Source organism: Patiria miniata, unplaced genomic scaffold, assembly GCF_015706575.1.
Source record: "Patiria miniata isolate m_02_andy unplaced genomic scaffold, ASM1570657v1 HiC_scaffold_29, whole genome shotgun sequence".
NCBI lineage: Eukaryota > Metazoa > Echinodermata > Asteroidea > Valvatida > Asterinidae > Patiria > Patiria miniata.
Genome location: NW_024037068.1, coordinates 24,666,501 through 24,688,398, shown reverse-complemented (window position 1 = coordinate 24,688,398; position 21,898 = coordinate 24,666,501). Strand labels below are relative to the sequence as shown.

The following is a 21,898-nucleotide window of genomic DNA, read 5'->3' as shown; positions in this document are numbered from 1 at the left end:
TGAAGGATGGAGGCTGGAGGATGGTGGATGGGGTATGGAGGATGGAGGATGGAGGATTGAGGATGGAGGATGGAGGATGGAGGATGAAGGATGGAGGATGGAGGATGGAGGATGGAGGATGGAGGATGGAGGATGGAGGTTGGAGGATGGAGGATTGAGGATGGAAGATGGAGGATGGAGGATGGAGGATGGAGGGTGGAGGATGGAGGATGGAAGATGAAGGATGGAGGCTGGAGGATGGTGGATGGGGTATGGAGGATGGTGGATGGAGGATGGAGGATCGAAGATGGAGGATGGAGGATGGAGGATGAAGGATGGAGGATGGAGGATGGAGGATGGAGGTTGGAGGCTGGAGGATGGAGGATGGAGGATGGAGGATGGAGGATGGAGGATGGAGGTGGAGGATGGAGGATGGAGGATGGAGGATGAAGGATGGAGGATGGAGGATGGAGGATGGAGGATGGAGGATGGAGGATGGAGGTGGAGGATGGAGAATGGAGGATGGAGGATGAAGGATGAAGGATGGAGGAAGGAGGATGGAGGATGGAGGATGGAGGATGGAGGATGGAGGATGGAGGATGGAGGATGGAGGATGGAGGATGGAGGATGGAGGTGGAGGATGGAGAATGGAGGATGGAGGATGAAGGATGAAGGATGGAGGAAGGAGGATGGAGGATGGAGGATTGAGGATGGAGGATGGAGGATGGAGGATGAAGGATGAAGGATGAAGGATGAAGGATGGAGGATGGAGGATGGAGGATGGAGGATGGAGGGTGGAGGATGGAGGATGAAGGATGAAGGATGGAGGATGGAGGATGGAGGATGGAGGATGGAGGATGGAGGATGGAGGATGAAGGATGGAGAATGGAGGATGGAGGATGAAGGATGAGGGATGGAGGATGGAGGATAGAGTATGGAGGATTGTGGATGGAGGATGGAGGATGGAGGATGAAGGATGAAGGATGGAAGATGGAGGATGGAGGATGGAGGATGAAGGATGAAGGATGGAGGATGGAGGATCGAGGATGGAGGGTGGAGGTTGGAGGATGAAGGATGGAGGATGGAGGATGGAGGATGAAGGATGAAGGATGGAAGATGGAGGATGGAGGATGGAGGATGAAGGATGAAGGATGGAGGATGGAGGATCGAGGATGGAGGGTGGAGGTTGGAGGATGAAGGATGAAGGATGGAGGATGGAGGATGGAGGATGGAGGATGGAGGATGGAGGATGGAGGATGAAGGATGAAGGATGGAGGATGGAGGATGGAGGATGGAGGATGGAGGATGGAGGATGGAGGATGAAGGATGGAGGATGGAGGATGGAGGATGGAGGATGGAGGATGAAGGATGAAGGATGAAGGATGAAGGATGGAGGTTGGAGGATGGAGGATGGAGGATGGAGGATGGAGGATGGAGGAAAGAGTATGGAGGATCGTGGATGGAGGATGGAGGATGGAGGATGGAGGATGGTGGATGGAGGATGGAGGTTGGAGGATGGAGGATGGAGGTGGAGGATGGAGAATGGAGGATGAAGGATGGAGAATGGAGGATGGAGGATGGAGGATGGAGGATGGAGGATAGAGTATGGAGGATTGTGGATGGAGGATGGAGGATGGAGGATGGAGGATGGAGGATGGTGGATGGAGGATGGAGGTTGGAGGATGGAGGATGGAGGATGGAGGATGGAGGATGAAGGATGGAGAATGGAGGATGGAGGATGGAGGATGGAGGATGGAGGATGGAGGTTGGAGGATGGAGGATAGAGTATGGAGGATTGTGGATGGAGGATGGAGGATGGAGGATGAAGGATGGAGGCTGGAGGATGGTGGATGGGGTATGGAGGATGGAGGATGGAGGATTGAGGATGGAGGATGGAGGATGAAGGATGAAGGATGGAAGATGGAGGATGGAGGATGGAGGATGGAGGATGGAGGATGGAGGATGGAGGATGAAGAATGGAGGATGGAGGATGAAGGATGAAGGATGAAGGATGGAGGATGGAGGATGGAGGATGGAGGATGGAGGATGGAGGATGGAGGATGGAGGATGGAGGATGGAGGATGGAGGATGGAGGATGGAGGATGGAGGTTGGAGGATGGAGGATGGAGGATGGAGGATGGAGGATGGAGGATGGAGGATGGAGGATGGAGGATGGAGGTTTGAGGTTTGAGGATGGAGGATGGAGGATGGAGGATGGAGGATGGAGGATGGAGGATGGAGGATGGAGGATGGAGGATGGAGGATGGAGGATGGAGGATGGAGGATGGAGGTTGGAGGATGGAGGATGGAGGATGGAGGATGGAGGATGGAGGATGGAGGATGGAGGATGGAGGATGGAGGATGGAGGATGGAGGTTTGAGGATGGAGGATGGAGGATGGAGGATGGAGGATGGAGGATGGAGAATGGAGGATGAAGGATGAAGGATGAAGGATGAAGGATGGAGGTTGGAGGATGGAGGATGGAGGATGGAGGATGGAGGAAAGAGTATGGAGGATCGTGGATGGAGGATGGAGGATGGAGGATGGAGGATGGTGGATGGAGGATGGAGGTTGGAGGATGGAGGATGGAGGTGGAGGATGGAGAATGGAGGATGAAGGATGGAGAATGGAGGATGGAGGATGGAAGATGGAGGATAGAGTATGGAGGATTGTGGATGGAGGATGGAGGATGGAGGATGGAGGATGGAGGATGGTGGATGGAGGATGGAGGTTGGAGGATGGAGGATGGAGGATGGAGGATGGAGGATGAAGGATGGAGAATGGAGGATGGAGGATGGAGGATGGAGGATGGAGGATGGAGGTTGGAGGATGGAGGATAGAGTATGGAGGATTGTGGATGGAGGATGGAGGATGGAGGATGAAGGATGGAGGCTGGAGGATGGTGGATGGGGTATGGAGGATGGAGGATGGAGGATTGAGGATGGAGGATGGAGGATGAAGGATGAAGGATGGAAGATGGAGGATGGAGGATGGAGGATGGAGGATGGAGGATGGAGGATGAAGAATGGAGGATGGAGGATGAAGGATGAAGGATGAAGGATGGAGGATGGAGGATGGAGGATGGAGGATGGAGGATGGAGGATGGAGGATGGAGGATGGAGGATGGAGGATGGAGGATGGAGGATGGAGGTTGGAGGATGGAGGATGGAGGATGGAGGATGGAGGATGGAGGATGGAGGATGGAGGATGGAGGATGGAGGTTTGAGGTTTGAGGATGGAGGATGGAGGATAGAGGATGGAGGATGGAGGATGGAGGATGGAGGATGGAGGATGGAGGATGGAGGATGGAGGATGGAGGATGGAGGATGGAGGATGGAGGTTGGAGGATGGAGGATGGAGGATGGAGGATGGAGGATGGAGGATGGAGGATGGAGGATGGAGGATGGAGGATGGAGGATGGAGGTTTGAGGATGGAGGATGGAGGATGGAGGATGGAGGATGGAGGATGGAGAATGGAGGATGGAGGATGGAGGATGGAGGATGGAGGATGGAGGATGGAGGATGGAGGATGGAGGATGGAGGATGGAGGATGGAGGATGGAGGATGGAGGATGGAGGTGGAGGATGGAGAATGGAGGATGGAGGATGAAGGATGAAGGATGGAGGAAGGAGGATGGAGGATGGAGGATGGAGGATGGAGGATGGAGGAGGGAGGGAGGATGGAGGATGGAGGATTGAGGATGGAGGATGGAGGATGGAGGATGAAGGATGAAGGATGAAGGATGAAGGATGGAGGATGGAGGATGGAGGATGGAGGATGGAGGGTGGAGGATGGAGGATGAAGGATGAAGGATGGAGGATGGAGGATGGAGGATGGAGGATGGAGGATGGAGGATGGAGGATGAAGGATGGAGAATGGAGGATGGAGGATGAAGGATGAGGGATGGAGGATGGAGGATAGAGTATGGAGGATTGTGGATGGAGGATGGAGGATGGAGGATGAAGGATGAAGGATGGAAGATGGAGGATGGAGGATGGAGGATGAAGGATGAAGGATGGAGGATGGAGGATCGAGGATGGAGGGTGGAGGTTGGAGGATGGAGGATGGAGGATGAAGGAAGATGGAGGATGAAGGAGGATGGAGGATGGAGGATGAAGGATGGAGAATGGAGGATGGAGGATGGAGGATGGAGGATGGAGGATGGAGGTTGGAGGATGGAGGATAGAGTATGGAGGATTGTGGATGGAGGATGGAGGATGGAGGATGAAGGATGGAGGCTGGAGGATGGTGGATGGGGTATGGAGGATGGAGGATGGAGGATTGAGGATGGAGGATGGAGGATGAAGGATGAAGGATGGAGGTTGGAGGATGGAGGATGGAGGATGGAGGATGGAGGATGGAGGATGGAGGTTGGAGGATGGAGGATGGAGGATGGAAGATGGAGGATGGAGGATGGAGGATGGAGGATGGAGGATGGAGGATGAAGGATGGAGGATGGAGGATGAAGGATGAAGGATGGAGGATGGAGGATGGAGGATGGAGGATGGAGGATGGAGGATGGAGGATGGAGGATGGAGGATGGAGGATGGAGGATGGAGGTTGGAGGATGGTGGATGGAGGATGGAGGATGGAGGATGGAGGATGGAGGATGGAGGATGGAGGATGGAGGATGGAGGTTTGAGGATGGAGGATGGAGGATGGAGGATGGAGGATGGAGGATGGAGGATGGAGAATGGAGGATGGAGGATGGAGGATGGAGGATGGAGGATGGAGGATGGAGGATGGAGGATGGAGGATGGAGGATGGAGGATGGAGGATGGAGGATGGAGGATGGAGGATGGAGGATGGAGGATAGAGGATGGAGGATGGAGGATGGAGGATGGAGGATGGAGGATGGAGGATGGAGGTTGGAGGATGGAGGATGGAGGATGGAGGATGGAGGATGGAGGATGAAGGATGAAGGATGGAGGATTGAGGATGAAGGATTGAGGATGGAGGATGGAGGATGGAGGATGGAAGATGAAGGATGGAGGCTGGAGGATGGAGGATGGAGGATGGAGGTTGGAGGATGGAGGATGGAGGATGGAGGTTGGAGGATGGAGGTTGGAGGATGGAGGATCGAGGATGGAGGATGGAGGATGGAGGATGAAGGATGAAGGATGGAGGATAGAGTATGGACGATTGTGGATGGAGGATGGAGGATGGAGGATGAAGGATGGAGGCTGGAGGATGGAGGATGGAGGATAGAGGCTGGAAGATGGAGGATGGAGGATGGAGGATGAAGGATTGAGGATAGAGGCTGGAGGCTGGAGGATGGAGGGGGAAGGATTGAAGATGGAGGATGGAGAATGGAAGATGAAGGATTGAGGATGGAGGATGGAGGTTGGAGGATGGAGGATGGAGGATGGCGGGTGGAGAATGGAAAACAGAGGATGGAGAATCGAAAATGGAGAATGACAGGTGGAGGATGAAGAATGGAGGAGGGAGAATAAAGGATAGAGGACGGACGAGGAGGTTTAGGAAGACAAAGGGTGTTTGGGCAAGTACAGCTAAAAACAAATCAAAACAGGTGAATGAGATACGTTGAAAAAACTTACCTAAGTCACTCGGTGAAGTGGCTAAAATATAACAAAAAAAAGAAAAGGGGGAAATGTAAAGACTGAAACATTGTCGAATGAAGCCCACAAATTAATTTGAGTTAAAACACAATTCCGGTGTCGTAGGTGTGGTGGAGGATGAAGGATGGAGAATGGAGGATGGAGGATGAAGGATGAGGGATGGAGGATGGAGGATAGAGTATGGAGGATTGTGGATGGAGGATGGAGGATGGAGGATGAAGGATGAAGGATGGAAGATGGAGGATGGAGGATGGAGGATGAAGGATGAAGGATGGAGGATGGAGGATCGAGGATGGAGGGTGGAGGTTGGAGGATGGAGGATGGAGGATGAAGGAAGATGGAGGATGAAGGAGGATGGAGGATGGAGGATGAAGGATGGAGAATGGAGGATGGAGGATGGAGGATGGAGGATGGAGGATGGAGGTTGGAGGATGGAGGATAGAGTATGGAGGATTGTGGATGGAGGATGGAGGATGGAGGATGAAGGATGGAGGCTGGAGGATGGTGGATGGGGTATGGAGGATGGAGGATGGAGGATTGAGGATGGAGGATGGAGGATGAAGGATGAAGGATGGAGGTTGGAGGATGGAGGATGGAGGATGGAGGATGGAGGATGGAGGATGGAGGTTGGAGGATGGAGGATGGAGGATGGAAGATGGAGGATGGAGGATGGAGGATGGAGGATGGAGGATGGAGGATGAAGGATGGAGGATGGAGGATGAAGGATGAAGGATGGAGGATGGAGGATGGAGGATGGAGGATGGAGGATGGAGGATGGAGGATGGAGGATGGAGGATGGAGGATGGAGGATGGAGGTTGGAGGATGGTGGATGGAGGATGGAGGATGGAGGATGGAGGATGGAGGATGGAGGATGGAGGATGGAGGATGGAGGTTTGAGGATGGAGGATGGAGGATGGAGGATGGAGGATGGAGGATGGAGGATGGAGAATGGAGGATGGAGGATGGAGGATGGAGGATGGAGGATGGAGGATGGAGGATGGAGGATGGAGGATGGAGGATGGAGGATGGAGGATGGAGGATGGAGGATGGAGGATGGAGGATGGAGGATAGAGGATGGAGGATGGAGGATGGAGGATGGAGGATGGAGGATGGAGGATGGAGGTTGGAGGATGGAGGATGGAGGATGGAGGATGGAGGATGGAGGATGAAGGATGAAGGATGGAGGATTGAGGATGAAGGATTGAGGATGGAGGATGGAGGATGGAGGATGGAAGATGAAGGATGGAGGCTGGAGGATGGAGGCTGGAGGATGGAGGTTGGAGGATGGAGGATGGAGGATGGAGGTTGGAGGATGGAGGTTGGAGGATGGAGGATCGAGGATGGAGGATGGAGGATGGAGGATGAAGGATGAAGGATGGAGGATAGAGTATGGACGATTGTGGATGGAGGATGGAGGATGGAGGATGAAGGATGGAGGCTGGAGGATGGAGGATGGAGGATAGAGGCTGGAAGATGGAGGATGGAGGATGGAGGATGAAGGATTGAGGATAGAGGCTGGAGGCTGGAGGATGGAGGGGGAAGGATTGAAGATGGAGGATGGAGAATGGAAGATGAAGGATTGAGGATGGAGGATGGAGGTTGGAGGATGGAGGATGGAGGATGGCGGGTGGAGAATGGAAAACAGAGGATGGAGAATCGAAAATGGAGAATGACAGGTGGAGGATGAAGAATGGAGGAGGGAGAATAAAGGATAGAGGACGGACGAGGAGGTTTAGGAAGACAAAGGGTGTTTGGGCAAGTACAGCTAAAAACAAATCAAAACAGGTGAATGAGATACGTTGAAAAAACTTACCTAAGTCACTCGGTGAAGTGGCTAAAATATAACAAAAAAAAGAAAAGGGGGAAATGTAAAGACTGAAACATTGTCGAATGAAGCCCACAAATTAATTTGAGTTAAAACACAATTCCGGTGTCGTAGGTGTGGTTAAGTTATACCAACAATCGTTCTTTCGTCATCGTCTTTCCCACTAAACAAAAGAACTAAAACGACCATTATCAGGCGTTTGTGTGCTATTCTAAATCATTCCGAACCAAATACTCGGTTTTAAATCCTGCAACGAAGCAATTACTGACTGAAATTCTTGAAAATTGACTAAGGGCCTGATTAGCGTGAGTCAATTCATCCATCAAGATCGAACGCATAACGGCAACATTGGTATCGATACTTACGCGTCGTGCGGACGTCCAGAGTCGTGTTTGGACTGGGGCCGAGTATGTTCCTGGCATACCCTGCTATTTGGTAAAGAGTGTCCGGCTGGAGGTCAGTATACGCCCAATACCGCTCCCGTGGGCCAAGTTGGATCCAGTTCGATGCATTGAAATCTCCCGGAATCTCGCGAATGTTCATGTAATAGGACTCCAATTCCTCACCCCCGTCATAGCCTGGCTCCCAGTTGAACACGATGGTATCCTCAGTTAGTGCGCCGTCGTTAGATATTTTGAGGTCCTTTGGCGCCTCAGGCGGTCCTGAAAAACAAATTTTAAATTGTATATAAAAAGGAAAGATCCGTTGAGGAACAAAGACGTCGTTTTCGACTGAAAATCTATACAAAAAGATGAGTAAAGGCCACTTGTCTAAATGAATAATATTGTCCACATCTTTTCTAAAGAGTCATGAATTAATTGTTGAAAGGAAAAGATAAGGGGAAAAGAGCGCACCCTATTATGAAATGGTGTATAGCCTTCCTCCATCCGGGTGTTTCTAATTTGCAAAAGCCAGCCAGCGACGAATTTGCCCCGGAAAATACGGCTCTGGATTCATTAGTTTGAATATAAGTGAAAGACTTCGGCTCCTTTAAATTCTCCTCTGACACGTACACAAAAGCAACATCTTTGACAAAGTACTGAACAATTTCCTCAATGTTTGAATCAAAACTCTTTTTTTATCCAACCGGTTTTGTTTTCTTGAAAAAGGGTATGTGCGATTGTTATTTGATAGCTTTTCGTGCAGTTTCACTTTGCTTTGTGAATCCGCATAGGACCCTCATTGCCCCTATCTATTAAATCATCTATCTTCAAGACTTCAATAGCAAATGCCGACAACGGAACATTGTAATTGAATGTACCTGTTTCTTTCAACTCGATTTCATGGTCGACAAATGTACCGATGCCGTTGGCAGCCCTACACCTGTACATCCCATAATCAGTGCTGGAATTCACTGGATTGATTGTCAGCTTACTGTGTAATCTATACACGAAGGAAGAATCGTAATAAAGATCTTCTTCAAGTGAAAGTCGGTCGGGGTCCGTGTCTTCGTTTATATTGGCGCCGTTTGGACCGTACCAAGTGACTGCAGGGCGGGGATCGCTTCGGACAATGCATTCTAAGGTCGTCGTGCAGTTGTCGTTTGCACCGATCCACGTCCTATCTTTGTTCATAATGACGGGGCGATCTGGCAAGGTATAAAGAAAGAAATTCGAGAACATCATTCCCAGTTCTCAAAGACGTACTAACTTTTAAAAAAATGTTTTCAATTAAGACAAAGAATTTATACTTGCTTTCACAAATTAAATGTGAATTTGTTTGTGTCCACCAGTTGTAGTTAAGACTGAGTACAAACACGATCGAGGGACCAATGACGTACACCACATGAATCTAGATGAAGCTAATTTCTTTGTTTTTAATAGCCACCCGTTCACGAATGTGTTACCGATTGCTAACAAAATAAGGACAAATGGTGTGTATAACTTGTGTATAATCAGACCGGGCATGTAGAGTGTATGAGTGTTTTGTGTGTACTCACAGATAAGCGATAAACCACGCCAACCAGAAAATGTAGTGGGATTCCAATAGGCTGGTGACCAGGAGGTGCTTCCTACACACCGGTAACTGCCGGCCTGGTTCCCAGACAACCCCGTAAGGGTCAAAGTGTCGCTGCCCGTTACGTATGTCGGTTCGATGAGAGTGGTGGTTTCCTCAGAAAGAAGGTGCTGCCACTCAATCCACACAAAAATATCTGGGTTGCTGGAGACAATGGCGCATGTGAAAGTGACGTCACTGCCCTCCAGGATGTCGCCCCATGGATTTTTGGTCACATAGAGGCTCCAATCTGTGTGAGAAACACAAACAATAATTTACGTGTTCTCTCACTATAACGGTGTTCGTAATACGTTAGTTCAATATTTGATATTTGATATTCACGTCTGTATTTGGGGGGAAAACACAATATTTCGGATCTTCGTTTCTATTCAAATGTTGTCGAGCCTTATCTTGAGTTGCGCCCTTTCGTAGCACAATCCTAAGATCGATTGTAGCTAAGCAATGCCCCAAACTGTATCGAAGTATAATAGCAACGGCGCGTGTGTGTGTTACATGGTACCCTTTGGAGACATGTGCACAATAGGAAACTAAAGGTTGCATACGTCTTAACAGGGCATTTTTTTATAGGTGACCACGTCTCCACAAGGTTATTTCGAAATAAATATATTGATTTTACTCAAAAATAAGGAATTTCCAAGGTGTGTTGATCAGTCGCAAATTGAAGTATTTTCTGCAAGGGATATTAAGTCCAAATGTCAGCCCAAGAAATTCGTTCTGGTTAAAAAAGGAGCATTTTGAAAGTACACGTTCAAACTCAAATACTTTAGGTACAACAAAGAAATGACTCAACAAGATACACATTTCAGTATGTTTGGACTAATCCTAAAGGGGCCGGGTTATTTTGACCATCTCTCAGCCGGGGGGGGGGGCGGATTCCGCCCCCCCCCTCCCCCCATAAGATCTAGGCCATCGAGTGACGAGAAATTTGAAACTCGGTAAATCATAAACATACCCAAGACATTTCATGACCAAAGGTTAAAGGGTTTTGGAATTATGGCTAATTAATTATTCATATGTATGAATGGTAATTCTGGTCTGTGTACACGACGTATATGGGAAAATTCAGTTTTCCCGGCGCATAGCGCCGGAAAAAAATTCGCTGCGGGACAACCCCTCGTCCAATTTTTATGTTTGTGGTGTCAAAAGATGCGCAAAGCTCGAGGCTAAAATGTCATAAAAGCTCGGGTTGCAAAAAAAAAAATTAATGGGTATCGCGGAAAAAGTCCGGGGGGGGGCGGATTTCGCCCCCTGCCCTTTTAGGGTTAACCTTATAACAAACCAACTACAAACGCTAATTTCAAAAATGTGTCAGTTGAAATGGTTTTGGAAATTAATTAGCTGTTTCGGTGTACACACCGAAACAGCTCTTGTTTTTGTTATTTTTTTTTTCTCTTTTTTTTTTTTTTTCTTCCACTTTTTTTCCCATAGGATAACACGTGTTTTCGTTCTACCAGGCACTTTTGGACTTTTTTCAAATCCGATCGACTTCAAACCTGGCACACACTTAGACCAACATCTGAAGATGTATGCCGAAACTTTTCGTCATCATGACGTCATCACGTTTCACGTGACGTCCTCCTTAAGGACCATACTTTTAGGCCCTATATCTACAGAACCGGAAGTCCGATTTGGTTCAAACTTGGTATGTAAGTGTTCCGGGACGTGTTATAGACGAAAATTGCAGTGACGTCATGATGACGTCATCGTGTGATTTTATATAAATTATTCAATTTTTGGACCTTTTACTCATATCTCATGAACGGAATGTGGTAAATTCGAAATTCTTTTTGTAACAGGTTTGTTAGGTCATAGATAGATGCACAAAATTTCGTAAAATGTGTGACGTCATCATGACGTCATCAAAAACGTGATTTTTTGATTCACATATAAGGGTATGTTCGATCGTTATGAAACTTGGTGGGTAGGTAGGTAAAGATAACAGCATTCAAAATCTGAAGTGACATCATCATGACGTCATCATTTGATTTTTTATGAATTTTTCAAATTTTGATATTTAATCAAATTTTGCAAAAAAATGTATAAAATACGGTCCGATCGACTTCAAACCTGGCACACACTTAGACCACCATCTGAAGATTCAGGTCGAATCATGACGGCATCATGACGTCATCACGTGTCACTTGACATCATCCTAAATCTGCATAGTTTAAGTCACTATATCTAGAGAACCTGAGGTCCGATTGGGTTCAATCTCGATATGCAGATATTCCAGGAAGTGTTGTAGACAAAAATTGCAGTGACGTCACGATGACGTCATCATGTGATTTCATATGAATTATTCAATGTTTGGACCTTTTACTCATATCTCACCAATGGAATGTGGTTAATTCGAAAAAAATTTTGCAAAAAGTTTGTTAGGTGGAAGATAGTTACAGAAAATTTTTAAATATGTATGCCGTCATCCTGAAGTCATGAAAAATATTTTTATTTTACATAGGATGGACACTTTTTGTATAGAATACGCATGTACATGTTCATTCGACCTGGATGAAACTCCTTTACGGCAGTCATTAATAAAACGGTCGAAACAGCTCAGTGTTTGTCCACAAACACATTTCTAGTTTATTTTGTGTCGGTTTTTGACAGCATGCCAAAAGGAATAATTTCAAGGCGAGTTTAGTGACTTATCTGTAAACTAAGAAAAGACTTATTTGGTGGGTTACTTTTTTGGATAGCTGCAATATGGTGCAACATATACCTTTAATCCAAACCTGTTGAACAATCAACGTTTCAGGCAGTATGCTCTGCCCGTCGTCAGGGGTCCTGGGCGGGTTGAGAATTCTCTCCAAAACCGAATCAATTATGCACTAATGCTGAAATGAAAACGAATTTTAGCCTCGAACCTAATGTATAGCAGTTGGTAATAACTCTTTGGTGCTCAAGTAAATGATAGGCTTGTGAAAAGACAACTTTAATTTCATTCTTTTTAATATCTGAATGAACCGGTTGTTTGAAAACGGTTTTCATGTCAACCCGTTGGAAAGGGAATGCCGCCAACGCTAGAGGAAAAGGCATCTAAAATCCTTTAAGGTTTTTGTGTTGAATAGGAAAGGGCGTAATTATACATGTCGGCACTACATTTTAAGTGTTAAATGGAATGGAGTTTGGCCGCCTTAAAAAGAGGTGGTTTTCTGGCTAAGAAAAAAGCAAGGAAGAACCGGTTTTGTGCGAGCAAAATTCGAAAAAGTTGCCAAGTTTACATTGAATCTGCTTGAGCATGGCGAGGAGACTTAATAAATGCCAAAAAAATAACAAAACGAATGCAGCTTAGAATAGATCTGTCCTATCTCGCCAAATAAGCAGATTATTGTCTGTCATAATTTCAGCTCGGTATGTATTTCTCTAGAAAAGTGTGTGGAAATTGCGTCTGCAGTGGGTTTTTTACTCGAAGCAAAGTAATTCACGCTCCGATTATAATCATGTTGATTGTTTACCTTTCGACTTCAGTTTGACACTTGGGACCAAAAATTCATGACATTTTGTTTTTCAATTACCTTGTACATTACACACAGTACGCAACATGCTGCATTTTAAAACACCTTACCCCACTGCTGACAATCAGCCTACGTACTTTGCATGGTGATTATTGCCTTTTGTATTGACATCAAAGGGTACCCAGTCGACTGTGAATGCAGGGGTCAGTTCACGAGATGTACAACCCCGCTGACAGTGCTCAAGTTCATAAATTTACTAACACCATTTTCGGATCCCGTTTCGGATACAACTCGTGTATCTTTAATGTGGAAAATGTGCTCCAGTAATCAGTAATAATCCTCCTCGACTTACCGTGCGCATCTGACTGTAAGCAGTCGCAGATCCGAGCACATAATCCCAGCAGTATTACTGCGTACGTCACGGACGCCATTTTGGAAGCCATGTTATTTCGAGGCAGACACAAAATAATGTGGAATTTGGACTTGAAAGCGATTGACGTAGGCTACTCCAAAGAGAAACAGAACAACCTTTGTGCTAGTATCTCAAGGACAAATTTAACAGTGGCGTATAAAGGTCAAGTTGATTGGGGTAGACGTGATACACGGCGTTTGAGCCTGCAGTGACTACTTCTTCCCAACAAACTGTTAATAGCACAGCCAATTAAAGAGTCCAATTTAAAAGCTTTGTGTACTCGTTCTGCGTGGTACCTTGTACCAGTTAAACAAGTCAAGTTTTAAGCTGTCTCTTAGATAACCTTCCACATGTTAGTTAATAATTCATCAATACTAAAAGGGCTATCACATATGAGTCCAAATCGCCCCCCCCCCCCCCCTTACAAAAAAAAACACTGTAGAATGAATACAACATATCTCCAACGCAAAAGGCAACACAAATGGAGGAGTGGTCTTGGGAATCTGACGAGACCGCTTTTAATATAACAATTTTAATTTTTCTCATATATACATGTATTATATGCAAAAGAAGTTAATCATATTAATGTAAAACAAGTTAATCAAACATTGCTTTAACATTGGACGGGGGATCAATCCAATCTAAAGGGGCAATTAAATTGTCATAACTTAACCAAACATGTCAAAATACACTGTATATATATTAAATTTGTATCAAACGAATGTTAGTGTTAAACCAAATTAAATACAATGTCTGGGGCCCCCTTCAATGGCAAGAGCATTTGGCTAGTTTTGTTCAAAGCAACTTCCCCGTGACGAATTATAGCAATAGCTGTCACAATGATTCCACCATTGAAGGGGGCCTTCTTGAGTGCACAGTGAAGGTGTATTCAGACTGGTCTATGAGCTGCGTGCATGACCAAAAGAGGGCTCACTTTGCATAGTTCGTAAGATAAAATTGTGAATTTGTCAAATGGGACTCACAAGGAAGCATGTGGTAATGCTATCAATCTGTATTTATCAAAACCACTGATCTCCATGTAAATGAAATCGAGATAGTTCATTTGGCATTCCGAGCTGTATAAACTGGTCAAGCTATGCACTGGTTCCCTATCCATTCCATTCAGTTATCAGGAGAAGCATGGACATTTTAAAATGTTTACCCAAGTGAATTTTTAATACAATAAGCTAAAAGGGAATGTTAAATAGTTTTCATACATTTAAAAGTAGAAAGTTCGCATAAAGTTTGGTGTACAGCCATAACAAGCTATTCCGATGTTTAATATTGAACTTCAAACAATTAGTACTTGGCTTTTAGCAAACAAATTGTGTATAAATCTGTTGACAACTAACTACATAATATTTTCTTCAAGACCACACAAGTATACCGTATCTGTTCCACTTGTTTTAAATGATGTAAATTTAAATCGTGTCACGATTACCAAATTCTTTGGTGTGACAATGGATGCAGAGGCGAAGCCACGGGGGGCGGGGGGGCGCATGGGGGCGAGAGCGACAGCCCCCCCCCCCGAAACCTTGTCGCCCCCCCCCCCCAGTCGCCCCCACTGAGATTTTGAGTTTCTAAAAAAAAAATCATTGATCTACATGACGCCCCCCCCCCTTGAAATGTTCCAGCCCCACCCCCCACCCCCAGCGCCCCCACCCCCAGCGCCCCCTCACTGAAAAATTCCTGGCTACGCCACTGAATGGATGAAGATCTTACATGGAAAAAAATACATCAGTGATATCTGGAGCAAGATATCAAAAACTGTTGGTATAATGAATTGCTTAAAATTCTTCATTCCAAGCAACATTTTAGTTATGCTCTATAATTCTTTAGTTCTCCCATATTTTATCTATTCATTTCTAAACTGGGGTAGTTCCTCAATAAATTTTGACAAACTTTTTTTGTTACAAAAGCGAGCTGTTCGCATCATTTCTAATGCTGGCCACCGTGTTCATACTGTGATCCTACTTGCAAATATAAAATTGTTACGAATTAAAGACATCTACTACTTAAATTTAGGTAAATGTATCTATAAGTACATTAATAATGCATTACCTGGTTATTTTAGCACATGTTTTACGTTATCATCAAACATACATTCGAACAATACTCGAAGTGCTTCAAGAAAATAATCCATGTTCGTTACAGTCTAACGTCCTATTTAAAATCAGTCTTATTCAATGTGGTGTTAATTACTGGAACAGTCTAAGTGAATCTTTGAAAAAAAGCAACATCACAGACTATATTAAATATTGTCAAAATTTTGTCAAAAAACTGAAACAACAACTTCTTGATGCATATTTATAAATTTATCATTTAATTTATTTTGTATTGTTACGTCTTAGTACCTGCACGCACACTCATTTGCTGTTGTAGTCCTTTGTCCTGTCTGTCCCGTTGTCTGTTCCTAGGTTAGGGAACAAAAAAATTGTGCTTCACCCAAACCTAAATGTTGGCCTTTGTGTAATAATTTGATATTAACTGAACCTGTAATATTGTATTTCTACTTATTGTAGACAATGTACATTTCCAAGGACAGCATTGAAATAAATGCACTATGCTACTGGTATACTGGTACATTTGCACTCCCATTGACACCCCTGCGGACGCTCATGCTGTTTACGTGCATTAAATTGACAGCAAAATGGGGGAAAAATATGTTACTGAAAATCAGAAACCCTTTAATATTGTAAACAAGACAAAAATAGCAATACGTTTCATCCATTGGGAGAATCATAGATAATGCAAGGACATTTTAATAAAGATGTATACATTCATATTCATATATACTCATATTCACATTTTATTAGACCGATTCGCAGCTGGACGCTGAATTGCATGGTTATTGCAAGGAAATAAAAAAAAAGAAAATTAAATACGAAAATTAAACCCAAAAAAAATGAATTTTAAAATAAATAAGAATTTCGGAATTATATACATCATTTGTTTTCGTATTTCCTTCCTTTTTTAGGAAATTTTGATTCCTGGATTTTTTGTTTTGTTTTTGTTGTAGTTTTTGGAGAAAAATTGTATAAAAACGCATGGGAAATATTTCAATTATTAAATGGTTAGACATTCCAGGAAATTATGGAAAATGTGAGAGGAAACCAAATTTGAAATCAATTACCACAGTATTTCAAAAAGTATAGGTGTAAGACGCCCTAGGGTAACATCTGCATTTTGTCATATGTGTCTCCCTTGCTCCATGTACGGTCGAATAGGCAACTAGACTTGTTCTTCGTTTTCATCCGTAACCTTCGGGGCTTCGTGAGATGGCACACAATCGTACGCCGGTGGGGGGTCATCGTTATTTTTGCCAGCATTGGCTTCCAATTCTACATTCCAAAAGTGAAGATTGAGAAAAGCTGGATCAGTTATTTAGGCAAGCGCGTGCATTATGATTGTAGGAAACTGAAAGGCATTTACTTTGACAGGGTTTTAAATTTGATGCCGTCAGATTAGCATATTTACGAGGATAATCAGTTGTGCCACATCGCGCAGTGCACGTCAAGCGCGCGCTATTCTCCATATAAGGAGTTGCTTAGGACTACTCGCTAGAAGCACATACCATAACATAGCTAGAGGGATAATATGTTTCTGAAAGACATGAAGTAAAATTCTTGAACAAAATCGTTGGAAATTTATATTGTGTTTTTGTTTTTACTCTTTGACCAGAAGGGCATTTATCGATGGAAATAAGTTTGTGCTTGGCCGGTTTTATACACCATGTTTAAGACGCGAGTCATTATCAGCGTCCAGTCTCCAAACCGGTCTTAAACATAGTGTTTCAAACCGGCCAAGCACACATGTATTCCCTTGTTAACCGATGTATTAAAGACATAAGAGGCGAAAGTGGGTCGATTTTGGTGGCCAGGATGGCCCTTCTTACCAACTGCTTGCACGTAGGTTGGAGGCGGGTCGTACGAAGGGTTGTATACTTCAACTGTCCTGATTTAACGAGAGTAAAAAACGACAAAATGCTCAAGTTTCTGGACCCTAAAGTATCTGGACCCATCAATAAAAATAAAAAAGCAAGCACCCCTTCCACCCATTCATTATATCTGACGAGAGGCGTTGCATTGGTGGGGGGAAGGGGGTTAAGGGGGTACCCCCCACAAACCCTATCCCACCCCACCCCCGATATTTGCTCACTGTGGAGTACTGTGGCATCGTGGTTAAGGGCACTGATTCGTGGTCTGCGGGTAAAGATGCAGGTTGTGGGTTCGAGTCTTGGCGGGGTCATGGTGCGTGTGCCCTTGGGCAAGGCACTTTGTCACTCATTGCTTCTCTCCACCCAGGAGTAAATGGGTACCTGTGAGGGCAGAGATGGTTATTGTGATTGAATAAGCTTCCTTGCTGCATCGAGCTGTATACTCCCTAGGGAGCTGAGATGGTATTTGGAATGTTTTATGTGCCAAATGAGCAGGGGTAATAATGATGTAGCGCCTTGAGCACCAGTCCTGGTGGATACGTGCGCTTTATAAATATCACCCCGTTAGCTCGGTGGTCGAGTGGTAAGACATAAGCACTAGAAGCAGGAGGTCGTGGGGTCGAGTCCTACCCGAGTGATTTTTTCCAACTTTCACTCGGGAGGTAACACACTGAGTATACAGTGTTTTAACGTCGGTGAAGGGCAAAAACCTAATTTGATTTATATCATCCCGACGCAAAAATTCCATCTTATAATAATATCAAGACTGTTCCCTTTTTGTCAGCAGAGGCGATCAATGGCAATCCATGTGGACAGAGGCAATTGTATACGAGCCTATGTATTTGTGAACAAGCCCATTAGGTTTTCCGCCAATATTGAGCAAGCGGCCTGACAAGTGACACCCCCTCTGGTTGATGTACCATGGTCCAAAATAGGATCAAGTGATAGATGACCTCGGGCATGCCTACCATGTGGCTGGGACACTATAAAGCAGAAATGTGAGTGGTCTTGATTCCATGCCGGCTGCGAAAAAAGTTTTAGCCATAGCCTGTCAATGACCAACTAGCTAGCTTAGGAATCGGGCAGCCGCCCAATAAGCCAGCCAGCCGACCTATAGCCAGTGACCCATCATCGGAGGTATTAGTCTCATAAGCCAGCCATGCAGTCTGCAATTGTCACCAAGCCATTTTTCCCAAGAGTTACTTGGAAAAGAACGATAACGATGCCTCTCGAATCAACGACACTGATAACCATTCAAACATTCACCCTACAAGCGTGCTATCTATCGAGCTGGTATGGATGCCGATCAATTTTTTTTTAATGTGGAGGCTAAACTACAAACAGTAGCACGTTAAGTTTCGAGGACTCGATATTCTGAAATGTACTTGAAAGTTGTTTACAAAATAACAAAAAATGAGGAAACGTTTTGCCTAGGGAAAGTGGGCAGTTATGCACTCTTCTGATAAGATGTAAAGTCATTGGACAAACTAGCAATTTTATTTCATAACCATGCAAACCATGCGTGATACTTTACACCTAAAATCTTTGCTCGCACACAACTCTTGGAAACAATTTCCAAAAAGAACACCACCCTTTTCCGATTAAACCATACCGTATTCTGTGTCACGTTTTAATCAATACACTAATTATCAAGTATTGTTCGTGTGGTAGACACTGTACCTGTTTGAAATAATCCTAACTTTTGTCCATGCGAATAAAATGGCATTTCATTACTTACGTATTTGGTTGTGGTGCAGTCCTCCGCACTTCATCTATAACACAAGGACAGATAAAAGGTTCCAATAACAATTTGGATTCACAAAGATGCGTATGAGCCAGAATGTGTTTACCTTTTTTCGAGGGGAGGGGGCTCTTTCATCTGTTGGAAGTTGTGTACTGGCTTAGTTTTCTGCACCATTTACATTGGAAAGATTCATGTTTAACTTTTGATATCTTTTTCGAATAGAGAAACACTCCCCGACTATTGTTTTATTCCGAGTCACATTTTTCATGCATAATGATTCCATGAAAAAAAATACTAAAACAAAGCGATATATTTCAATAATGGTCAGTACATGGTCCTTTTTTTATTGAAATTGATTTTATGATTTTACGACTTTGAAATGAATTTTTCCTTTCATTTGACTTACCTTGAGGTTTACCGCTGCAGCACTTGCAGATGTAACACATTGCAATGGTCACTAGCAGGAGAATAATGGTCCCAGCCACGCACACAGCTATGATCACCACTTGATTGCTGTTAGCATCACCTGTGGGACGGGTGGGCTGTGGAGTCGGTGTAACTTTGGTACATGGAAACAGTTTGTGAATGAAAGTGGAGAGAATGCGTAGATTTAATGTGACTGTAGGGCCATTCCATTATTGTGGCATCCATAGGTGTAACATGGTTTAGTCCCTGCTACTACTGATCGGTGTAATTTGCCATAAAAGTATCAGTACAATTGACTTCAAAGTACATTACGGACACACTCTCGCAAAATGTGGTCCGGGTGCTGTCTATACAAAAACTTCGTTGGCTGAGGGTTTTGTACGTAAAACCTTATCAGTCAGCCGATCACGCTCAATTGACTTCGGCCAAACCGCAGTCCCATCATAAGAAATAAGTTAACAATGTTATCCGGACCATTTTTTCCGAGAGTGTGGCTGTAATGGTTGATGGGCTTCATGTATTTCTGAATAAACGAGCACATTTTTAACAGTATTTAATAATTATTATTTTTTTGGTGTGGTGGTGGTGGTGGGGGGGGGGTGGCTGGCTGGGGGGGGGGTGCCAGACGGAAGATATATCAGAATGGCGCAATAAGACGGACAGCGCGCGCAATAATTTTGATTAGGGTTTCAAACATTTCTACGCGTCCGAGTCGTTAATTTGCATAAAAAGTGCCCCCACAATTTTTTGTAAAAAACGAGACCGTCTAGTTTAAAAATCGGTGGAATCGTGCGAATATAGCCGAGGATCATCTCCTTAGCTTTCGGGCTATTATCTAAGAGCAGATTTGATAAAATTAGGGTCAGAAAATGGGTCCTATTTGCAGGAGAAAATGTAGGGATGCCACTGGTACCTTTGGCAGTATGCAAGCTCAGCATTACAAACAGGCTTCAAGATGGGCTTTTAAAAAGAACTTTTGCAAATGGGAAAAACACTTTGGAAAAATCCAATCAGTTTGAATATGCTTCATGAATTTCTGAATAAACGAGCACATTTTTAACAGTATTTAATTACTATTATTGTTTTGGTGTGGTGGTGGTGGTGGGGGGTGGCTGGCTGGGGGGGGGGGGGTGCCAGACAGAAGATATATCAGAATGTCGCAATAAGACCGACAGCGGGCGCAATAATTTTGATTAGGGTTTCAAAAATTTCTACGCGTCCGAGTCGTTAATTTGCACAAAAAGTGCCCCACAATTTTTTGTAAAAACCGAGACCGTCTAGTTTTAAAATCGGTGGAATCGTGCGAATATAGCCGAGGATCATCTCCCTAGCTTTTGGGCTATTATCTAAGAGCAGATTTGATAAAATTAGGGTCCAAAAATGGGTCCTATTTGCAGGAGAAAATGTAGGGATGCCACTGGTAACTTTGGCAGTATGCAGGCTCAGCATTACCGGCAGGCTTCAAGCATTACGGACACACTCTCGCAAAATGTGGTCCGGGTGCTTTCTATACAAAAACCTCGTTGGCTCGGGGTTTTGTACGTAAAACCTTATCAGTCAGCCGATCACGCTCAATTGACTTCGGCCAAACCGCAGTCCCATCAATAGAAATAAGTTAACAATGTTATCCGGACCATTTTTTCCGAGAGTGTGTCTGTAATGTAATTATTTATTTGTTTCTCAGGTAAACTTTGCTGCACATAATCACTCTTGGTGGAAGAAAATATAAAAGAATTTGTTCTGCAAATAAGCAATTGAGGACTGTTCTCACTTGTGTAGACCTACATGTCCGCGATTAGAAAAGAAGTTTTATGGTTTTCCCAATAGACATGTGTACACAAACGCACATCATAACTTACCAATCGTAACATGAGACGAGTAACCGCACACGTCGTCCCGACAGTAGAGACAGTGGAAGTGGTCTGTGGGATACGGGCTGGAGTACAGGAACTCCCCGCCATGCTGAATGCAGTCCAGGTCTGGCCTCAGACTCACCCATTCCCCTTGAGCTTCGTCATATACCTCAAGTCGTAGGCAGGTTCCGGCATCTTCGTCTTCCGGTATACCGGTGATGACAAACTTACCTTGTGCCTGGATGTATGACACTGTTGTACCTGAGAGAGGATGCAATTATTATAAAAACGTTACTTTGAAAATGTTTTAGTGTACATCTATTGACATTCTAACGGTACAGTGAACTAACATCATTATATTATTCTCAGTAATTATTTCTAAAAGGGACCCAATGAAATTCTACGTCTAAGTCTATGCGAAGGTTTCCCAAGGTACTATTTTCTGTAGTAATAATGACTTCTTACATTATTAGCTTAAAAGTGTTGTGTCTGAAATTTGGATAAAAGAGCATACTGGCACACAAACAGGTCAAGCATTGAGATCTACATTATACACTTACCCATTTCATCCGGAGATCCGGCTGCAACGTCACAAAATGGAAGAACAAAAATGTAAGTAAGCTCGAAGGTCAGTAGCAGATTGTATTCGTTTATAGCTGATGGCAAGAAGT

At 44.6% G+C, this 21,898-nt stretch overlaps 2 protein-coding genes across 2 annotated transcripts in view; both read right to left on the bottom strand.

Moving 5' to 3' along the window:
- The window catches only part of LOC119735302, a gene marked incomplete at its 3' end in the record, with an annotated part of 45,625 nt that extends 36,002 nt beyond the window's left edge, over positions 1-9,623 (bottom strand). The window contains exons 1-4 of the mRNA XM_038209000.1: positions 9,324-9,623; positions 8,646-8,972; positions 7,750-8,046; positions 7,373-7,393 (exon numbers count right to left, since the gene is read on the bottom strand). Of these exons, the coding sequence (XP_038064928.1) occupies positions 7,373-7,393; positions 7,750-8,046; positions 8,646-8,958 (631 nt within the window). The remainder of the gene's footprint in view (positions 1-7,372; positions 7,394-7,749; positions 8,047-8,645; positions 8,973-9,323) is intronic.
- A 5,367-nt stretch (positions 9,624-14,990) lies between these two features.
- LOC119735301 (Down syndrome cell adhesion molecule homolog) overlaps positions 14,991-21,898 on the bottom strand; it is a 28,622-nt gene continuing 21,714 nt past the window's right edge. The window contains exons 10-15 of the mRNA XM_038208999.1: positions 21,788-21,808; positions 21,234-21,488; positions 19,355-19,507; positions 18,943-18,976; positions 17,163-17,221; positions 14,991-16,608 (exon numbers count right to left, since the gene is read on the bottom strand). Of these exons, the coding sequence (XP_038064927.1) occupies positions 16,499-16,608; positions 17,163-17,221; positions 18,943-18,976; positions 19,355-19,507; positions 21,234-21,488; positions 21,788-21,808 (632 nt within the window). The 3' untranslated portion in view covers positions 14,991-16,498. The remainder of the gene's footprint in view (positions 16,609-17,162; positions 17,222-18,942; positions 18,977-19,354; positions 19,508-21,233; positions 21,489-21,787; positions 21,809-21,898) is intronic.